The 20,363-nt window shown below is 35.3% G+C and overlaps 1 protein-coding gene and 1 long non-coding RNA gene across 3 annotated transcripts; both read right to left on the reverse strand.

The window, feature by feature from the left end:
• Positions 1–1,717: 1,717 nt before the first annotated feature.
• On the reverse strand, positions 1,718–10,100 carry LOC128556148 (uncharacterized). Its single transcript, XR_008370432.1, has 2 exons — positions 8,275–10,100; positions 1,718–3,314 (listed from the first exon to the last, which is right to left on the reverse strand). It is a non-coding gene; the product is annotated as an uncharacterized LOC128556148 (long non-coding RNA).
• A 3,127-nt stretch (positions 10,101–13,227) lies between these two features.
• On the reverse strand, positions 13,228–20,044 carry LOC123550803 (toll-like receptor 2). 2 transcript variants are annotated; one of them, XM_053540115.1, is made up of 3 exons: positions 19,816–20,043; positions 14,792–15,583; positions 13,228–14,191 (listed from the first exon to the last, which is right to left on the reverse strand). In XM_053540115.1, the coding sequence occupies exons 2-3, from the start codon at positions 15,522–15,524 to the stop codon at positions 13,428–13,430; spliced, it is 1,497 nt and encodes a 498-aa protein (XP_053396090.1). In that variant the 5' UTR covers positions 15,525–15,583; positions 19,816–20,043; the 3' UTR covers positions 13,228–13,427. The 2 variants fall into 2 exon arrangements, with proteins under 2 accessions (XP_053396090.1, XP_045195125.2); XM_045339190.2 differs by having other exon boundaries at positions 13,228–15,583; positions 19,816–20,044.
• Between the last annotated feature and the right edge of the window lie 319 nt (positions 20,045–20,363).

The following is a 20,363-nucleotide window of genomic DNA, read 5'->3' on the forward strand; positions in this document are numbered from 1 at the left end:
TTACAGTTTTTTTTTAATTTTTACTTCTAGCGTTAGCGCTTGGGACCAGGCGGAACCATTTGACAAAAAGAAGAGTTAGAGAAGTCTATGCCAGGATGCTACAGACAAAGTTTGGTTCATGAGAAGAAATCGGATTTTCTATTATTACCTCTTGTATCTCCAAAAAAGGGCCAAGGGGAACCACTTGAACACATTGGAGATCTATGCCAGGATGCTACAGACCAAGTTTGATATTGTTCAGGTGCGTTAAAAATTTGCATAGAAATTTCAGTCATCAGGATCTTTTGTACCCCTTGGGACCTCATAGATGATTTTAGCATGTTTTTCTTCAAATATTTCACTCAAAATTACAACAGATGTAACAAATTCGTTAACATCAACAAATATTAAAAACACCCCCTCCAGTGCCTAGACATGTTCCACGAGTAGCTTCCGGATTTTTTTTTGAATTGAAGTCTCATTTCTAAGGAAAATGCAACTCTGAAAATTTAATTGTACACATGGCCTAACATGGACAACGTCTATGGTTTATCAACAATAACAGGAAACAATTAAGGCTACACAGCGTAATCAAATGCATATATAGAATGAATTTACACATACTTATAACCTTGCGTTTTTAATCAGTGTAAAACGTATCAGTGTCCGTTTTGTCTTGTTTTATCCAGTTTTCTTCGATAAATCACTTTTCATACTGATTTGCCCGAATCCACGTGCTACCTCCGTGACTTACGTAAATGTTTGGCGTACATATCGTGCTATTTATAGTTCCCGAGAAAGTTGATAATCAGTGTGGTAGGCTGAAAATGTGACATTATTTCAAGAGTAGCAAAAACAATTAGAATTCGTGTTCCTGATTTTCCTGTCTTCTATCATTGTCATACATGTAAGAAGTCACGTAATTAAATCTACATGTTTCGTACAAGATTTAAGTGTAGGAACCATTCGATACATATTTTTCTTAAAGTTCTTTAACTTTGTGAAGGAGTACACTAAGTGACGCTAAGATTTACCTTAAAAGGATTGGGATTACTTTGTCAAAGAAGAACAAAACATTTCAACGCGTCATTTTTTATGATTCAGTTCCGTTCTTTGATGCATCAAAACTACTTATACAAAGAAATGCAGGGAGAAATATCTTCCTTAAAATGAGGAAGAAAACACTTGGTTTCATGTCAATGATATTTTCTTTATGAGACAAAACATTTCGTTACTGTGAAGAAAGTGAATGTATAAAAAACAACATATTTACTACAAGAAGGACTTAGTTTTTGTTAGGTTGAATGAGTCATTTTGACACCGGTTCATCTGGAGATCAGACCAAGAAAGTAGTGCTCTTGTGATATTTATTCATTTACTGTGTTTTACTTGAATGACATATTGTCATAAATAAAATCTGTGAAAAGATCCTGTGAAAGCGTAGAACGCATCCAAGCAACATAATAGCAGACTCGGTTTGATTGAGTTTGTTCATGAGAGGAAATGTAATGTACAACACGTCCCACGGCCCCTAGAATTGGCACCAGTCTAAACTTACTAAACCAAAATTAATACCAAGAGAAGTCACATTATAAAAACGCAGCCGGTCATGCATCATTCCGCATTTAGATAGAAATGTGAGTGAATTTATACACGTACATAAAGGCTGAGCACGGGAACACATTAGTACAAAAGATAGCAATAGTAACAATATAGAAGTTACATACAGACACAAAAATATATATTACGATTTATTATGTACTTCGAAAAGAAAGAAAAAATCGTTAGTTTTCATATGAATATCGCTGGCTCAATAAATAAATGGCGACCTTTTCCTTGAGATTGCACGTGCAGTCTGACATGGTTAAATAAAACAAAAATCAAATTAAAGTCGTTCGAATCACATTTTTATCTTGTTTTGTTTCATCCAGTTGATCAGCCATTCAAGGTCACATAAGAAAGGATTTTGACTAAGATCTAGTGAATGTAAATTATCCAGAAGTGAAATTGGTAGGGCCGACTCTTGTATATGCGCAATATCATTATATCTTAATTCGAGATATCTCAAATGCTTGTTTTCTTTAAATGTTTTATCAGTTAACCGTGTCATTTGACTTGAATGAAGGCTTACATAAACTGCTTGTTCCATATGATTTAAAATGACTTTAGGATCTTGCGAAATCTCACATCCAAAACACTGAAAAGACTTAATGTTATCGAGCGGTTAAAAATGCTGAGAATTGCTGGTTAGTTAATTGTCGCCAACTTACAAGTCCGAATGATAAATTTCTCAAATTTTGCACATATTTAAACATGGCATTGAAGGATAGGAACAGTTCTCTTGCAGGTTTACTAAATTCGAATTGTAAATATCTTAGTGAAGATGATTTGAAGCTAATGGCTTGACTGTTAGACTGTCTGCATGTAGATATCTAGGCGTCAGTAACTCAAGTTTTGGTAGTTTATGAAAGAGGTTATTTTGTAATATTTTTATAGGATTATGATCGAGTTCAAGTGTTTTCAATTTCAATAAACATTTAAAATTATCGAAATCAATTTCTGTTATATCATTACTTTTGACACTGAGAAGCTCAAGGTTTGGGAGATAGCAATCCTTTTCACTTCCATCGACTGAAAAGTCTGGCAATGATTTAAACTTATTGGTATCAAGGTATAAATGAAACAACTTTTTATGTTTAGAAAGTTTTATAATTTCAATCTGATTGTGACTTAAGTACAAAACTTTCAAACAAATATGTTGTAAAATCTGACACCTAGCATTTTAATCCTGTTTTTTTTTCGCATTAAGGAAAACAAATCTTTTTTAATCGTTATGGTACCGATTCAATTCATGCCAAAGTGAGAAAGAAACTTCAATTTAGACAGTTCAACTAACAGATTTTTCATATTTTCATACTGTATCGGATTGTAGGACGGATACAGGTATTTCAAATTTTGAAACGCACCTAGAGCCGTTTTTGAAACGTTTTGAATATTGTTATGATCAAGGAAAAGGTTTGTCAGACTATTTGGATCGCTTACATTTTCAAATGTTTCAAATGAGACGTTTCTTAAATCATTGTAACTAAATACCAAGTACATGACTTAATTTTCAGTCTTCGGAATATATGGCAAGTTTTGATGACTGCAGTTTAGAGCCATCTGATTATGAATCATTTGTACTTTGCATTGTTTCTTTTTCTCTATCGATGTGCTTTCTGTGGCTGTAAACCTCACTAGAAGAAGAAGAAATATCGACTGCCCTTCTGTTTTCATTTTGATTCAGCCGCCGCAAAAGTTTAGGTTTCCTCGAAACAGGGTGTTCCTACATTTATCTGAAATTGAAAGTACTGTTTAAAAGTCAACAAGTTTCATTTGACCTAAATTTGAGACGACCTTTTTACAAGCTCAAATAAACGAAGGATTTGGGATGAGCTTTTTGTATAAGATGAAACCCCGTTCTTTGGCGTCTACTGAGTACATTATATGACTTCTTCTTTTGAACCGCCTGATGGATGTTCATCAACCTTGATGAACAGAATCCGTTGCATGGACCACTGTCTTGATTTCTATAGTTTTTTTCCTTTCATAGAATTTTTTTCAAATTCAAATATATGATAGGAAAATTTGTGCTGAAAACAAAGAACAAATAAAAACAATGGGTCACCAGGCTTGTTTTTGTGAAAAATTGTTTTGAACACACCCAATGTTGCTGAAACTGCCAGCGATTTTTCAACATTTTCATAATCTTCTGCTTTTTTATAAATACCAACCAAAATATACATCAAGACCGCAAAATAAGGTTGATTCTTTTTACAGATTTTATTATATACTTATTAGATATCATAGTCATATTTGTAATACTATATCCTTACAATAATGGGTACAAATGAAAAATTAATCTTGTTTCCTATTCAATTTTGTGAATTTATTTTAATGAAAAATGCCTATAGTGAAGAATATTTTTTTAAATTTTAAAAAAACTGTTTCATAGAATTTTTTCCTGTTTTTCTTGTGTATGAATAATTGTATTGTGAGCATGAAAATGGCTAAAAATGTATGGGTCACCAGGCTAAATTTTATGTTAAGACCGCTTGAATACAACATCTGTTCGGACGAAAAATGGCGCGAACCTGACCAAATGTATACCTGCTAGAATTTAAGAAATGTTTTAAAAATTCTTAATTCTTTCTATAATTGAATACTAAATAATCTGAAAGGTGATATTGTCTTATCAGTACTAAGTCAATTGTCTTACATTATATGAACAACACTATCTTTGTACTAAAATGCGATGTGAAAACACAAAAATGGCAAGATACCTGGCAGGCATGATACTTGTCATTACATAAACCAGTATCAACATTTGATTACTGATAAAACTTATCAAAAATGCTATTTCATTCAAGATTCAAGGTTGTCTGTCAAATGTTTCAACAAATGTTGACTTCATTTCAATTTCGCATGGATAGTGCCGGCTGCGCAGAAAGTTGCGCATAAAAAACTATAGGAATTCCCTTTAAGGACCGCCAGAGTTAAAGTACTATGCTTATAGATATTCAATATATCACATGAAGCGTTGACAAGTGGTCGTTTAACTGTGTTCCCTGGACCAAATTTTGGGTTGCCACAGAAGGCAGTGTTTTACATACTGGAATTTCTTTATTTATCAAAAAGAAAATGATATCTATAAGTATGTACCCTTTGGAAGCACAGAACGCAACGAAGCAAAATAATAGAAGACACAGATTGATCGAGTCTGTTTATGACAGGTAATGAAGACTTGCAAACCGTGTCTGCTATTACTTTATATGGCTGAATTCCAAATGATCTTCTTATGGAAGCATAAGAAGTATCAAAACAGCACTGTTAAAGTGCCATGTGGTGACTATAAAATGGACTCAGTGTTGCTATATTTTCTGGTTCTTTGGAATCATGAAAAACACAAAATGATTTTGAATAATATAGTTAAGCTAATCCCAGTGCTAGGGAAAGGAGGTTGTTGCACATTTCATTACCTCTCATTCATCTGTTTGTTAGCTGGCTTGTATTAATGTTTTCAAACTATTTTCTTCTAAAGTTTATAAGAGGTAAGACATTTCACATAAAAGCGTTGGCTAGTAGTTCACTACCAATTTTGTGCAAGGCGAATCACTTTGATAAAATCCGGGTCCATCATAGATGCCATTGTTTCACGTACAACTACAAAGCAATCTTTAAAACTATTTCCTAGTAGTTCAATGCGTTTGTTGAATGTGGCTTTTCCAAACGTGACTTTTGTTTTAAATTTCAGAAGTAACATATTTTACAAGAAACTTTAAGTAGTGGTGTCCTACCCTGCTGATTCAAGACGGGTCCCTGAAACCAAATTTAATATGAAGTGTATATAACTCCCAAATTAGCGGCCACGAATGACAGTTACATAAGGATACATTTAAAACCTCCTCACCTTAAAATGCCCAAGGGCTAGAGGTACGATATTTTACATGAGGCATTTTCTGATAGTGAGCTGCCAAGTGCATGCAATCTAGATCATTACCACGAAAGAATGTGTAGCCACAGGGGTCCGCGTTTGTTCATCAGAAAATCTTTAAAACAACCAGAATACAAAGTTGCATACAAAAGGAAAGTCAACGTTGCAAACACACAACCCTTATAAGCAAACATCTGCAGTAGTTTGCAAATGTTTACCATGCCGATGGAAGAGCAAGAAGAGAAACACCATTTAGAACCCGACGAAGCAAACAAAAAGACAATTATCAAAGCAGCTCAATCACAGTAGGCTTTCAGGACTGTTTGTCATTGAGCGACCACCTGTTCCGTACAACGTAATGCAGACTCTAAGGAAAATTATTACTACATGTAATTTTCCGTGATAAAAACAAAGAATAATATCAAACAGGGAATGCCACGCACCAAAAACGCAGCCTCCTCAAAACGAAACCCCCAGCACGCAGACGCGTGCACCACACACACATACACACACACCCAAAGCCAACACATAAGGACAAAACGAACAACACACACGCACACAAAGCCAACACATAAGACGAAACGAACAAACAAAGGAACACAGTGGGGCACCGCCTTGGAACGGTCAGTGGCAAAAACACCACTGGGGAGCTTAAACCGGTTTATGGTGCACCTAACCTCACTCTTACCCCCACCATGTTCCAAAGACATGGGACAGTGTAAATAAAAGTAATCCCCTCCAGGTGAATCTCTTACACACGTAATGGAAACAAAAAGGCATGGCATGTAAAACACAAAAATGCTCGTGTATAAATATATAAAAAACAAACCTTAAGAACCAAAAACGTATGTACTCAATCCCTTTTCAGAAGACAGAGCTACAAGAGAAACACCCTTAAGGGCCCGACGAAACAGGCCAGAAGACAAATATCAAAACAGTTCAGTCCTGGTAGGATTTAAAAACTGCTTATCATAGAGTCCTCCCCCTCTTCCGTCAGACGCAATCAAAGAGGGAAGCGTAGTGTCCAACTGTAAACGGGTTGAACACTAAACATGCGGTATGTCTCAAAACAGTTGGGTCGTAACCTCTTTTAATAAAACGTTTGATAATCTTTCCAAATACATTTGGAAAATTACCATGACCCAAGATCTTACGAAGTTTGTAAACCACATCCCCATAAAAACGGGTTTAGAAATACCTTCTCGCAGAAGTGTCTTTAAATTACTATTGAATTTTAAAACTAAATCAGAATTACGATAATAAAATTTAGCAAAATATTTACGCAATTTGTAATAACGGTAGCCTTGCTGAAGAAGTTTACCTGTAATATATTGATTACGTTCATTGAAATGCTTGACATGACTACACGCTCTGGCAAACCGAATTAATTGAGAAATATATACCCCATAAGATGTAGCCTGAGGTACATCCCCATCCAAATGGGGAAAATTTACAATACTAAAATTAAAATCATCCATCTTGTCATTTGGTATGTATAAAATTGTCATAAATAGAGAGATGTAAATCTAAAAATGAAGCATCAGTATCCGAATTGTTAGTTTTAATTAACTGAAGCTCCCTAGGATAAATAGTACCCACCAATTGACCAAAAAACGGATTATCCATATTAAGAATATCATCTAGATAGCGTGATGTATTATTAAATGCCGTTATAATGTCTCGACTCCTTGTAAAGTCATACAGCAAGCGTTATTATCTACTTCGTCTGATTTACTTGTCTTAGTCTGACACGATTGAAGATGGAATCTAAACTAAAAATACCGGCGGATCTATATTGCCAACATAATGTCCAAATCCAAGTAAGGTATTGTATTTTAAGACCGCGACACGGAACTTTAAGACTGCTGTTGTGATCGATGAATTAATGCATAAAATGATCCTAACTTAACCAGTAAACTCAGATTGATTTAGGGTTTGGACATACCCTTTATACATTATTTCTGTAATACCCCAGTCACACATACGGCGCGAATAGCTACGTTTAGCCACGGATAGAAACGTAGTAATCCGTATCGATCCGTACCTGTGCCGTACCTCAAAGTAGTAATCCGTATCAATCCGTATTAACACTTGGTCAAAACGTATTCAAGACGTACTCCAAACTTGCACGTTTCTCCAACTTTTGAACATGCACAAAAGTTTAAGCGATCCGTGGCCATTTGAGCGTGACTTAGTCCAACTTGGTCGAAACTTATTCCTCCGTAGTTAAACGTATTAAACGTAGTTATCCGTACTGAAACGTACCTTGCCGTAGTTTTACATGATGTAAAAGATAATCGTAATGAAAACGCTGGCTAAACGTGGCCTATTTATATGAAACTTACCGACCCGTTACTAAACCTTAATGCAAACGTAGTCATTCGTATTGATCCGTAGGTTAACGTAGTTATCCGAGGCTGTCCGTACTTAAGCGTAGTTCAACGTAGTTCACCGCAGATCCGTCAACGCGCCGGACTAGTCAGGCGCAATAAAACGTAGTTCAACGTAGTACGCCGTACCTATCCGTACTGATTCGCGTCCTGTATCTTTTTGTTCCCCGTTTCTCACCATTTTTTCCGTTCTAAGACGTACTGCTCCGTACTTATCCGTGTCCACTCTACCACAGATCAATCCGATCCGCACCGTACCTCAACGCACGGAAATATCCGTATGTGTGACTGTAGCTTAATAGATGATTATATATGATGATAGGTATTTTCTACAGTTATTGTCCTTTTCAATATTCTGAGCACAAATACACATTTTTAGTTATTCTGATTCTATATCATGCAAAACTAACTCAACTATATATAAATACTAACCGCAAATATATTTCACAATGTGTTGCAAATATTTATTATGTCATTTTTGTTTTAAAAAGGAACTTAAAATCCTTTAATATGATAATTACATTGCATATTGCAGCCAGACCAAAGAAAATTATTATCACTAATATTATTACTTTTGAGTATATTTTGACTATTTTTATGCCTAAATGCATTTACTTGAGTTTAACCATAAAGCGACTTTTTCTATTCAGAAAGTTATGACCAGTCAGGAAACTGAGGCATTTTTGTCACGGAAGAATATTTCATTTTGTAGTTCTTTGTCTATTGTAAATGAATAAAAAGGAAATTACTCATTGGAGCAAAGTCATAAAGCTATTTTGATTTCGATCTCTTCAGATCGTTCACCACGACATTTCCGTTGTGTTAGTGTTCTGTTTAAGTTTTCAGCTTGAACATCTTTCGGTTTTGTTTAATAACCCCTTTGATATGGTACCTACTCTTTAATTGTATCTTTTTGCAGTTTGTGATAACCTCAGATCCCCTCTCTAAATTCCATTTTGTTTTGTTCTTCTCCATTGTTTTCTCGTTAAGATCAAAGCCATTATTTTATCTGGGTACAATACGCAGTTTTTCATAGCATTGCGCCTAGTGCATCATTGAAGGTTCCATTAATTAGCACTTTCGTATGAATACATCTGCGAATGTCTCTCAATTATATTCTGTTTCTTAGAACATGTGTAACATGTGTAAATGTTGAGTTCTGCTCAACCCGGGCTAGAGGGCGTGGACTGTAGCTTGCATTACCTCTACCTTCCATGAACAGGCTCAGTCAAACACAGCCTGCAACATGTTCGTTTATGTCGTGTTAGGCGACCTGACCTGTGATTTCCACTTTTTCTATTTTGGAAGGTTTCTTAATGTAGAAATTCTTGTTCTTTTAGCCTATCCGTTTACAAATTGCTAGTTTCAATGAAATATTTACTTGGATGATATGAAATGTTTGAGCAAAATTACGATCATTTTCAAGTTAAGTAGATCTACTACAACAAATTTGCAAAATTCTTTCAGGAAATAAAGACCTCAATTGTTATCTTGCATTTACTGAGTGATGTCAAGTTGTTTGACTTGTTTTAAGTCTCTCACGATATACACCGGACAGTCATGACCTTGAATGCATCCTCATGGAAACGTCTTCATTGTTCCCAAAGCCTTATTGTATTTTCCCTTTGAAATGAAATTCGTTCAAATGAATAATGTAAAACTGGACATTTTACGAGCCTAAAAGTTTGCTATATTTAAGAGGTTTAAGTGATTTTTACGATATATGACCAACTTGTGAGAACTTCTCGAATAGATATAGAGAGTAATTTAAGAAAACTTTGCTTTGGACTTCAGTTATGACGGAACAAGTTTGTTCTTCATTATTTCTTCTTACTGTAACAAATACTACAGCTGAAGCATTTAACTCCTTCGTAGTTTTATTTAAAAGGTTAAGTTGATATTGGCTAAACGATTCATACAAAGTGGTCTTAAAGGATTTTAACAGTCATTTATTTTGTGAAAATAAACATATTTTATATCTTCCAGCTTCTTTTCAATTTGCTTTTTTGTGAGGACGCATATTACACTCTCTATTCATCCGCAGTACGCCAGGTTCCTTCAGAAAATGATTCATACTTGTAATCACTATCAGTTATTCTAATGAGAATAATGCCTGTTCCCTTTTATCTTTAACGTGTTTGAAATTTGCAACTTTTAGCTTTAATATACTTAATCCTTTGCGAGGAAATGAATTGAGTGGGAGGATTGAAATAATCTTACTCATATCCTTAATGGCGTCAATATTGTCATTCATAACAACACAACGTTAATTTTCAATTTATCTCCCAATTCACAAGAGAGTGCAAATGAAAGATATCAGCTGACTAATTTATTGACAACCCCACCTCCCCCACCCAAGAAACAAACAAGCACACATAGCACTTAATGAACTTGGACTTTTGATGCTTTGTTATGAGTGTTTATAAAGCGTTACCGCTCAGATTCCGGAATGTCTGAAATCCCTGTGCAATGAAATGCGATAAAAATTCTGTCAGTTTCATATCAAAGTGTTCTTTTGCAATATTTCTACTTAAAGGCGTATGCTAGAATTCCCTGTATATGAGATGGGCGAAAATTTTCCCAATAACAGAATTTCTTTAAACTTTGGATATTGAAGGACAATCATCTAAGAAACAAAATAATGCAATAAAAATCATAGATCACCAGATTCGAAAAAGAGTTATCTGCCCTTGAAAACGTCATTTTGGGGGGAAATGCCGTTTTCAAGGGCAGATAACTCTTTTTCGAATCCGGTGACCTATGATTTTTATTGCATTTTTTTTGTTTCTTAGGTGATTGTCTTTCAATATCCAAAGTTTGAAGAAATTTTGTTATTGGGAAAAGTTTCGCACCAAATTCTAGCATACGTCCTTAAAAAGTAAAATTGCAATCATGTCCGAAAATCTTCCTCAGGAAAGAAGCTTAAGTTTCAGTGACATATGTTTTTGTTGTATGAAACTGACAACTCAATGATAATTTCAAAGAAATTATTCCGCTGAATGTTTCCAAAATTCAAATTGTGATGTCAGTCATCGTTTGCCTGTGTTTACTTTATCAAAACATTCTTCAGTTTATCGAGAAAAGTTCCTGGCCTACCACATCCTCTGTCCATTCTATGTATGTCGTCGTATCAAACAAAACTTTTAAGGAGTGATTCATATTCCTTCCATCAATTTTCTTTAAAAGAATGATCACCAGTTTTGATTATTTTCAAATATGCAACTTTCAGTTTAAACAAACACCATTCACTACAGCAAACTCATTAGTTAGAACAAGAATGATTTTTTCACTCTTCTCTATATTGGTTACAATTGTCATTTATAAAAGCGCCCGGTTGAAAGTCCCGTTCATGAATACACAATTTCAACCCAACTTCATCTTCAAGGACAGGTAGCAGTCTCCGACGTACCCATGCCAAGTCCTCAGCTTCGTATCCAATGAAGGCATCATACACAAAGTTTTGTCCATTAAGAACTTGATAATCCATTCTCTTTCTTAACAAATAGATGTAATGTTTGATATTCCATCTGTTTCTATACAGTATAAGTACGGTAATACCTATAACAATAACAAATGGCGAGGCAATAATAGCAACCCATATCCGTGGACACCATGGGTGACATTCTTTGTACGTGAAGTATATATCAGACAGTCGCAATTTAGACTTTTTGATTGGAAGTGAACAAACGTATTTCTGTGGATATCTTGAAATCACTTTCTGTTTCTCTCCTTGCTTTGTTTTCATCCAGTTGATGAGCCATTCCAGGTTACAGTCACATACGAAAGGATTTTGACTCAGATCTAGTGAATGTAAAATATTGAGAAGTAACATTGGTAGAGCCGACTCTTGTACATGTGCAATGTCGTTATATCTTAAACTGAGATACCTCAAGTGCTTATTATTCTTAAATGTTTCATCACTTAACGTTGTTTTCGATTCGACTGGAGATTGAATTTAATAACATTTCTCATATGATTCAGGATGGTTTTTGGATCCTGCGAAATCTGACATGCAAAACACCTAAACGAACTGATGTCAGCGAGTGGTGAAAATAATGCCGAGTATTGCTGGTTAGTTAATAGTAGCTTACTCAAAAACCCATAACCTAAACTTTTCAAATTTGGCAAAAATCTAAACGTGTCAGTGAAAGATTCAAACACTTCTGTCGCAAGTCTGTTAAATTCTAGTTGTAACTGTATGAGTGATGCTGATTTGAAAGCAAATCGCTTGTCTATCAGACTGTTTCCGCGTAGAAACCTCAGCTGCAGTATTTCAAGGTTTTTTGACAAAAGGTTGTTTGGCAATACTTTTATGGGGTTTTGATTAAGTTCAAGTGATTTGAATTTCAATAAACATTTAAAATTGTCGAAACCAATCTCGAGATTTGAAGAGCCAGCTGAAGAGAATTCTCCATCCCAGAAAAAAGCTAAAATCTCCGCAAGCAGTATATTCAGTTTCATTCCTCAGACACCAAGACGTCAAAGATGGCCACAACCTACCTGGCTCTAACAGCATCGTCTGCGCCATTTGAACTGCTCTTCTCAATAGCCGGGAAAGTGTTTAGGCCTGAACGGTGTACACTGAGAAGCATTAATGTTTTTGAAATGCAATAAGTACTTATAAATCTGCATCATTAATATGTCTTTGATCATGATTCTATTTGTGAATATCTTGCCAAATAATTAAAAAAATAATTAATTATTTTCCTTAAAATAATTGTAATTATTCAATATCTTCTGTAAAAAGCAAGTAATTATAATTGTAATTTAATTGAAGCATTTCTATTTTAATTGTAATTAATAAATTACTTTTGAAAATAATTGAACCCAGGTCTGGCGAGCAATGCTTAAAACTGACAGATTCCATGCAAAATGTATTCAGTTCTTGACAAGACTCAAAAAGCGTTATATTCACGCCTTTGACCGATGACATGTAATACGTATCAAGATGAACGGTCGCATAACCAGTGATATTTACAGAAATGAAAATAAATATATATGCCACATTCAAATTACATAAAGATCTCTGTTTAACATTCTGTATGTACATTATTTAAAAGACATAAGTACACGCTGAAAGTACTGTTTATGTCCCCGGTGCCTAAGACCCAGGCCGAATATAGTGTTTGAACTATCAATCCATTAGTCCGTCTGTCACAATACCTTCTGTACTCAACACCTTGAACTTCCATACAGTTGAAATGAAACCAATATGAACCGGACATGTCCATACTGTGGGAACTTTCGTGTCCTATTACTTTCTTTTCCTTGAGTTATGACCCTGTTATTGACTGAATTATTCTGTCAACATTGACATCGTTCCTGTTTAGATATGTTTGTAAAGAATAACTGCGCAATTCCCTCAATCTAAAAAGTACAAACAGATAGGATACATATTTTTTTAATTCATAAGAAGTGTAGATTAGCCTTTCAACAGTCTTCATGGTATAGAATCTACATTTGATCAGTACAGTTTCAATTGATATATTTTGGAATGTATACACTTGGTTTTTTTCCATAGCAAAATATATACAGCTGAAGTTTGCTTATAAAACAGGTAAAAGGTCAGTCAGTATAACTGGTATTTACTTTTTCAAAACATTTTTTAATTTTGTCCAGAACAGTTCTTGGCCTACCACGTCCTCTGTCCACTCTATGTATGTCGTCGTATCAAAAAGAACTTTTAAGGAGTGATTCATATTTATTCCGTCAACTTTCTCTAAAAGAATGATCACCAGTTCTGTTTCATCTTCAATCAGTTTGGAATGTGCAATTTTCAGTTCAAACATGCACCATCCACTACGAGCAAATGCATTAGTTAGAACAAGAACGACTTTCGCACTTTTGTCCATATTTGTGACAATATTGTCGTTTATAAAAGCGCCCGGTTGAAAGTCCCTCTCATGAATACACAATTTCAACCCAACTTCTTCTTCAAGGACAGGTAGCAGTCTGCGACGTACCCACGCCGAATCCGTTACCTCGTATCCAATGAAGGCATCGTACACAAAGTTATGTCCATCTATAATTTGATAATTCCTTCTCTTTCTTAATAAATAAATGTAATGTTTGATATTCCATCTATTTCTATACAGTATAAGTACGGTAATACCTATAACAATAACACATGGCAATGCAATAATAGCGGCCCATATCCATGAACTCCATGGATGACATTCTTTATACGTGAAGGATACTTCTGAGAGCAGCAATTTAGACTTTTCGGTTGGAAGAGAACATATATATTGTTGTGGATACCTTCGAATCACTTTCTTATATTGTTTTGTTTTCATCCAGTTGATCAGCCATTCAAGGTCACAGTCACATACGAAAGGATTTTGACTCAAATCTAGTGAATGTAAGTTATTCAGAAGTGAAATTGGTAGGGCCGACTCTTGTATATGTGCAATATCATTATATCTTAAATCGAGATATCTCAAATGCTTGTTTTCTTTAAATGTTTCATCAGTTAACCGTGTAACTTGACTTGAATGAAGATTTAGATAAACTACATGTTTAAAATGAGTTAAGATGACTTTCGGATCCTGCGAAATCTGACATCCAAAACACTCAAAAAACCTAATCTTATCGAGTGGTGAAAACAATGATGAGAATTGCTGGTTAGTTAATTGCTGCAAACTAATAAGTCCTAATGATAAATTTCTCAAATTTGGCACAACTCTAAATGTGTCATTGAAGGATATGAACAAATCTTTAGCAGGACTATCGAATCTTAATTGTAAACATCTAAGTGAAGATGATTTGAAGGCTAATGGCTCGACTGTTAGTCTGTCTGCGTGTAAAAATCTAAGCCTCAGTAATTCAAGTTTTGGTAGTTTCAGTAAGAAGTTATTTTGTAATACTTTTATAGGATTACGATCGAGCTGAAGTGTTTTCAGTTTCAATAAGCATTTAAAATTATCGAAACCAATTTCCGTTATATCATTACCTTTGACACTGAGAAGCTCAAGGTTGGGGAGATAGCAATCCTTTTCACTTCCATCAACTGAAAAGTCTGGGAATGATTTAAACTTATTGAAATCAAGGTATAAGTTATGCAAATGTTTCTTTTTAGAAAGTTTTATGTTTTCAACATGATTATCACTTAAATAGAAAACTTCTAAACTATCAAACCTTCCGAAAGTATCCATCCAAAGCGTTCTCATATTGTAAAATCGAATTTCTAGTAATTTTATTTGGTTTTCTTTCACCAAGGAAAACAAATCTCTTTGAATTGTTATGGTAGCGATTCCACTCATACCAAGATGAGAAAGAAACTTCAATTTAGACAATTCACCCAACAGATTTTTCATATTTTCATAGTATATCGGATTGTAGGACAGATATAGGTATTTCAAATTTTGAAACGCACTAAGAGCCGTTTTTGAAATGTTCTGAATATTGTTATGATCAAGGAAAAGGTCCGTCAGACTGTCTGGATTGCTTACATTTTCAAATGTTTCAGATGAGACGTTTCTTAAATCATTGTAACTAAATATCAAGTACGTAACATTATTTTCAGTCTTCGGAATGTATGGTAAGTTCTGATGACTGCAGTTTAGAGCCTTCTGGTTATGAATCATTTGTTCTTTGCATTGTTTCTTTCTCTCTATCCATGTCCTTTCGGTGGCTGTAAACATCACTAGAAGTAGAAGAAATATAGATGCTTCTTCTGTTTTCATTTTTATCCAGTCGCCACGGCAGTTTAGGTTTCCTCGAAATTGGTTTTTCCTGCGTTTATCTAAAATTGAAAGAAATGTTTTAAAATTTGGAAAGTAGATCCCTCGGAAGCACCGAGAACAAGTTTTATTTGAGCTATATTTGAGACGCCCTTTTTACAAGCTTAAATGAATGAAGGATTCGGGATGAGCTTTTAGTTTAAGACGAAAACCCGTTTTCTGGCGTCCACTGAGTACATTAAATGACTTCTTCCGCTTTATGAATGTTCATTAACTTTGATGGTCAGAATCCGTTGCATGAACCACTGTCTTGTTTGGGTAGACAGTCTGAACGGCTCGGGTTGACTGCAAATAGGGACCCCTCAGAGCTAAAGTACCAGGCGTAGATATGCAATATTTCACCTGAAGCGTTGACAAGTGGTCGTTTACGATGTTAACACAAGCTGTGTTCCTTGGACCAAATTTAGGGTTGCCACAGGACGCAGTGTTTTTACATATTGGTTTATTCACCATAAGAAAAATGATATCTATAAGTATGTACCCTTTGGGAGCACAGAACGCAACCAAGCAAACTAATAGAAGACACAGATTGATCGAGTCTGTTTACGACAGGTAATGAAGACTTGCAAACCGTGTCTGCTATTATTTTATGTTTTGTTTGTTTGTTTTGGGTTTAACACCGTTTTGCAACAGTATTTCAGTCATGTAACGGCGGGCAGTTAACCTAACCAGTGTTCCTGGATTCTGTAACAGTACAAACCTGTTCTCCACAAGTAACTGCCAATTTCCCCACATGAATCAGAGGTGGAAGACTAATGATTAAAGACACAATGTCGTTTATCATATAGTCACGGAGAACATACGCCCCGCCCGAGGATCAAACTCCGCAATCCGAAGACCAACGCTCTATCTTATGTGGTTGAACTATATTAAAATGATCTTCTTATGGAAGCTTTAGAGCTATCCAAACAGCACTGTCAAAATACCATGTGGTGACTATAAAATGAACTCTATTTTCTGGTTCTTTGGAATCATGAAAAACACAAAATGATTTTGAATAATATAGTTAAGCTTAAGTTGGTGCTAGGGAAAGGAGGTTGCTGCACATTTCATTACCTCTCATTCAGCTGTTTGTTTGCTGGTTTGTGTTAATGTTTTCAAATAATTTTCTTCTAAAGTTTATAAGAAAATAAACATTTCACATAAAAGTGTTGGCTAGTTAGTACACTGCCAATTTTTTGCAAGCCGAAACACTTTAATAAAATTCGGGGCCATCACAGATGTCACTGTTTTACGTGCAATTACATAGCAATCTTTAAAATTATTTCCTAGTAGTTCAATGCGTTCTTTTGGCTTTTCCGGTACATTTGTTGTCATTTTACAAGAAACATTATCTGGTGGTCTCCTACCCTGATAATTCAAGCTGGGTTCTTGAAACCAAACATAGGATGAAGTGTATATAACTAGATTCCCCAAGGCCAAATTAGCAGCCACGACTGACAATTACATAAGGATAACTTTAAAATGTTCCCACCTTAAAATGCCCAGGGGCTAGAGGTAAGATATTTTACACGAAGCATTTTGTGGTAATGAGCTGCCAAGTGCATGTAATCTAGATCATTTGCACGAAAGAATATGTAGCCATAGGGGTCCGCGTGTTTGCATTATAAAATCTTTTAAACAATTAGAATACAAAGTTGCATACAAAAGGAAAGTCAACGTTGAAAACACAACCCCTATAAGCAAAAACCTGCATTAGTTTGCAAATGTTTACCATGCTTTTACAGATGGGAAAGCAAGAAGACAAACACCATTTAAAAAACCCGACGAAACAGACAAAAAGACAATTAGCAAAGCAGCTCAATCCCAGCAGGCTTGCAGGTTTGTTTGTCATTGAGCGACCATCTGTTCCGTACAACGTAATGCAGACTCTAAGGAAAATTATTACTACATGTAATTTTCCGTGATAAGACATAGTGTCTCGACTCCTTGTAAAGTCATACAGCAAGCGTTATCATCTACTTCGTCTGATTTACTTGTCTTAGTCTGACACGATTGAAGATGGAATCTAAACTAAAAATACCGGCGGATCTATATTGCCAACATAATGTCCAAGTCCAAGTAAGGTATTGTATTTTAAGACCGCGACACGGAACTTTAAGACTGCTGTTGTGATCGATGAATTAATGCATAAAATGATCCTAACTTAACCAGTAAACTCAGATTGATTTAGAGTTTGGACATACCCTTTATACATTATTTCTGTAATACCCCAGTCACACATACGGCGCGAATAGCTACGTTTAGCCACGGATAGAAACGTAGTAATCCGTATCGATCCGTACCTGTGCCGTACCTCAAAGTAGTAATCCGTATCAATCCGTATTAACACTTGGTCAAAACGTATTCAAGACGTACTCCAAACTTGCACGTTTCTCCAACTTTTGAACATGCACAAAAGTTTAAGCGATCCGTGGCCATTTGAGCGTGACTTAGTCCAACTTGGTCGAAACTTATTCCTCCGTAGTTAAACGTATTAAACGTAGTTATCCGTACTGAAACGTACCTTGCCGGCGGATCTATATTGCCAACATAATGTCCAAGTTCAAGTAAGGTATGGTATTTTAAGACCGCGACACGGAACTTTAAGACTGCTGTTGTGAACGGCGAATTAATGCATAAATTGATCCTAACTTAACCAATAAACACAGATTGATTCAGTTTGGACATACCATTTATTCATTATTTCTGTAACAGATGATTATATATTATGATGATAGATATTTTCTACAGTTATTGTCCTTTTCAATATTCTGAGCACAAATATTCTGATTCTATATCTTGCAGAACTAACTCAACTATATATAAATAATAACCGCAAATATATTTCACAATGTCTTGCAAATCTAGAGAAACTACATGTTTCATATGGGTCAGTTAATTGTGCAAAATTAATCAGTCCGAACGATAAAATTCTCAAGTCTGGCACAAATTTAAACGTTTCATTGAAGGATCGGAACAGATCTCTGGCAGGTCTATCGAACTTAAACTCTAAATGTCGCCCAGCACGACATATATGAAAATGTTGCAGTCTAGGTGTGATTGAGCCTGTTCAGAGAAGGTATTGGAAATGCAATCTACCGTCCACACCCTCTAGACCCGGGTTGAGCAGAACTCAACATTTACACATGTTACAAGTTCCAGAATATAATTTACAGACATCCCGTTAAGCCGTTGCTAGAAACCGTAAGAGATGTTGAACATTTCATTACTTCTCATGTCTCAGTCAAACCAAATCTACTATTATGTCGTTTGGTTGCGTTATGCGCTTCCAAAATTCTTTTCACACATTTTATTGATTTGGTTGTGGTACAAAAAGGATCAAACTCACGACCCCGCGATCCGTAGACCAACGCTCTACCTACTGAGCTAAGCGGGCGGGCGTTTTATTGATTTGCTTTAAAAGTCATACTCTAAATAAAATTGCACCAACAGGAATATCCGCGTTGCAGAAATAAAATAGTCCCTTAAAGCAAAACCTGGCAGTAAAATTCAAAGTTAATTAAAAGGCAACGGGAATAAAACAAATACGAAGGAAAATAGCCGGACATCGCCCGGGAACGGTCCGAGTGGTGGCTAAAGCACCACTGTGGATTTTAAACTGGTGTGCACATACAGACTACTGTTGTGCAATTGAACCGATTGACATAATGATCTTCTGTAAACATTGAACGCATACATAGTGATTCTGGACATAAAACAGAAAAGATTGAAGCACTCGTTTTTCCTGCAGTTATTGTCGCTTTTAGTATAATGATATAAAACACGGATTTTGTAGCATATCTATTTTCCAGTACCATTAAAATTCAATAGGAATAGACACGTTCCCTAACCCTGCTAAATTTCTATAACGAACTTGACCATCTTTTAAATTTGGACATTACCATTAACTGTAAAAAGGGTGCTTACCAAAAAGATATTGACTGAATGGCGAACAGTGCAGCTCTTGATCAGACTGCACGGATGTGCATGCTAATAATAATTTACATTATTCGAACAGTCTGATCAAGATCTACACTGGTCGGAAAGGCGGAATCAGTCGTGTCCAGTATGATAAGGGTTAACAATCACATGGCAAAGTTAACTCTAATGTACAAAAATATTGTTCACATGTTGAAGATATGCTGCAAATATAAATTCTGTCAATATAAAAGTAAAACAAACATAAAACCCTTTACGAAATTATGAATCAAACATTGCAGTCAAGCAAAATGAGATTAAAAGAAGACTTTACCTTTCTGTTTTATCCAAAACACAAAAATGATGTTAAAAGTTTGTTAGAACAGTTAATATTACTGATAACCTTCGTCTGGTGAGATTTTAAGTTTATATCTCCTTGACTTTTTTTAACCTAAATACTTTTATGAAGTGGTTTTTGTGTTATAGTAAAAAGATTGTATAAATAGCGGAAGTAACGACCAATCAAATAACCAAAGCACTTTTGTTACGGAAAATATTTCCTTCGTTTGTTTTGTTTAGTTCGTCTATAGTATAGCGCGCTTTTATGGGCGGCAGTTACCGCCAAAATTAGTAAATATACAATCCATTCATAAACAAGTCAGTCAGTGCATAGCATTTCAATGGCGTCTTGTCTAAAACTCCATCCCGTCCAATATATTTGCATTCAACGCATTGCATTTGGAGACCATTTAATACGAAACTTCATTCCATCCATTTAAACATGGAACGATGCATTGAAAAACTTGTTGCGATGCACCGTAATATGAAATCATCCAACAAAGCATGATACCATGCAACTCAATGTGAAGCCGTTTAACACAA

Source organism: Mercenaria mercenaria, chromosome 4 (genome assembly GCF_021730395.1).
Source record: "Mercenaria mercenaria strain notata chromosome 4, MADL_Memer_1, whole genome shotgun sequence".
Lineage (NCBI taxonomy): Eukaryota > Metazoa > Mollusca > Bivalvia > Venerida > Veneridae > Mercenaria > Mercenaria mercenaria.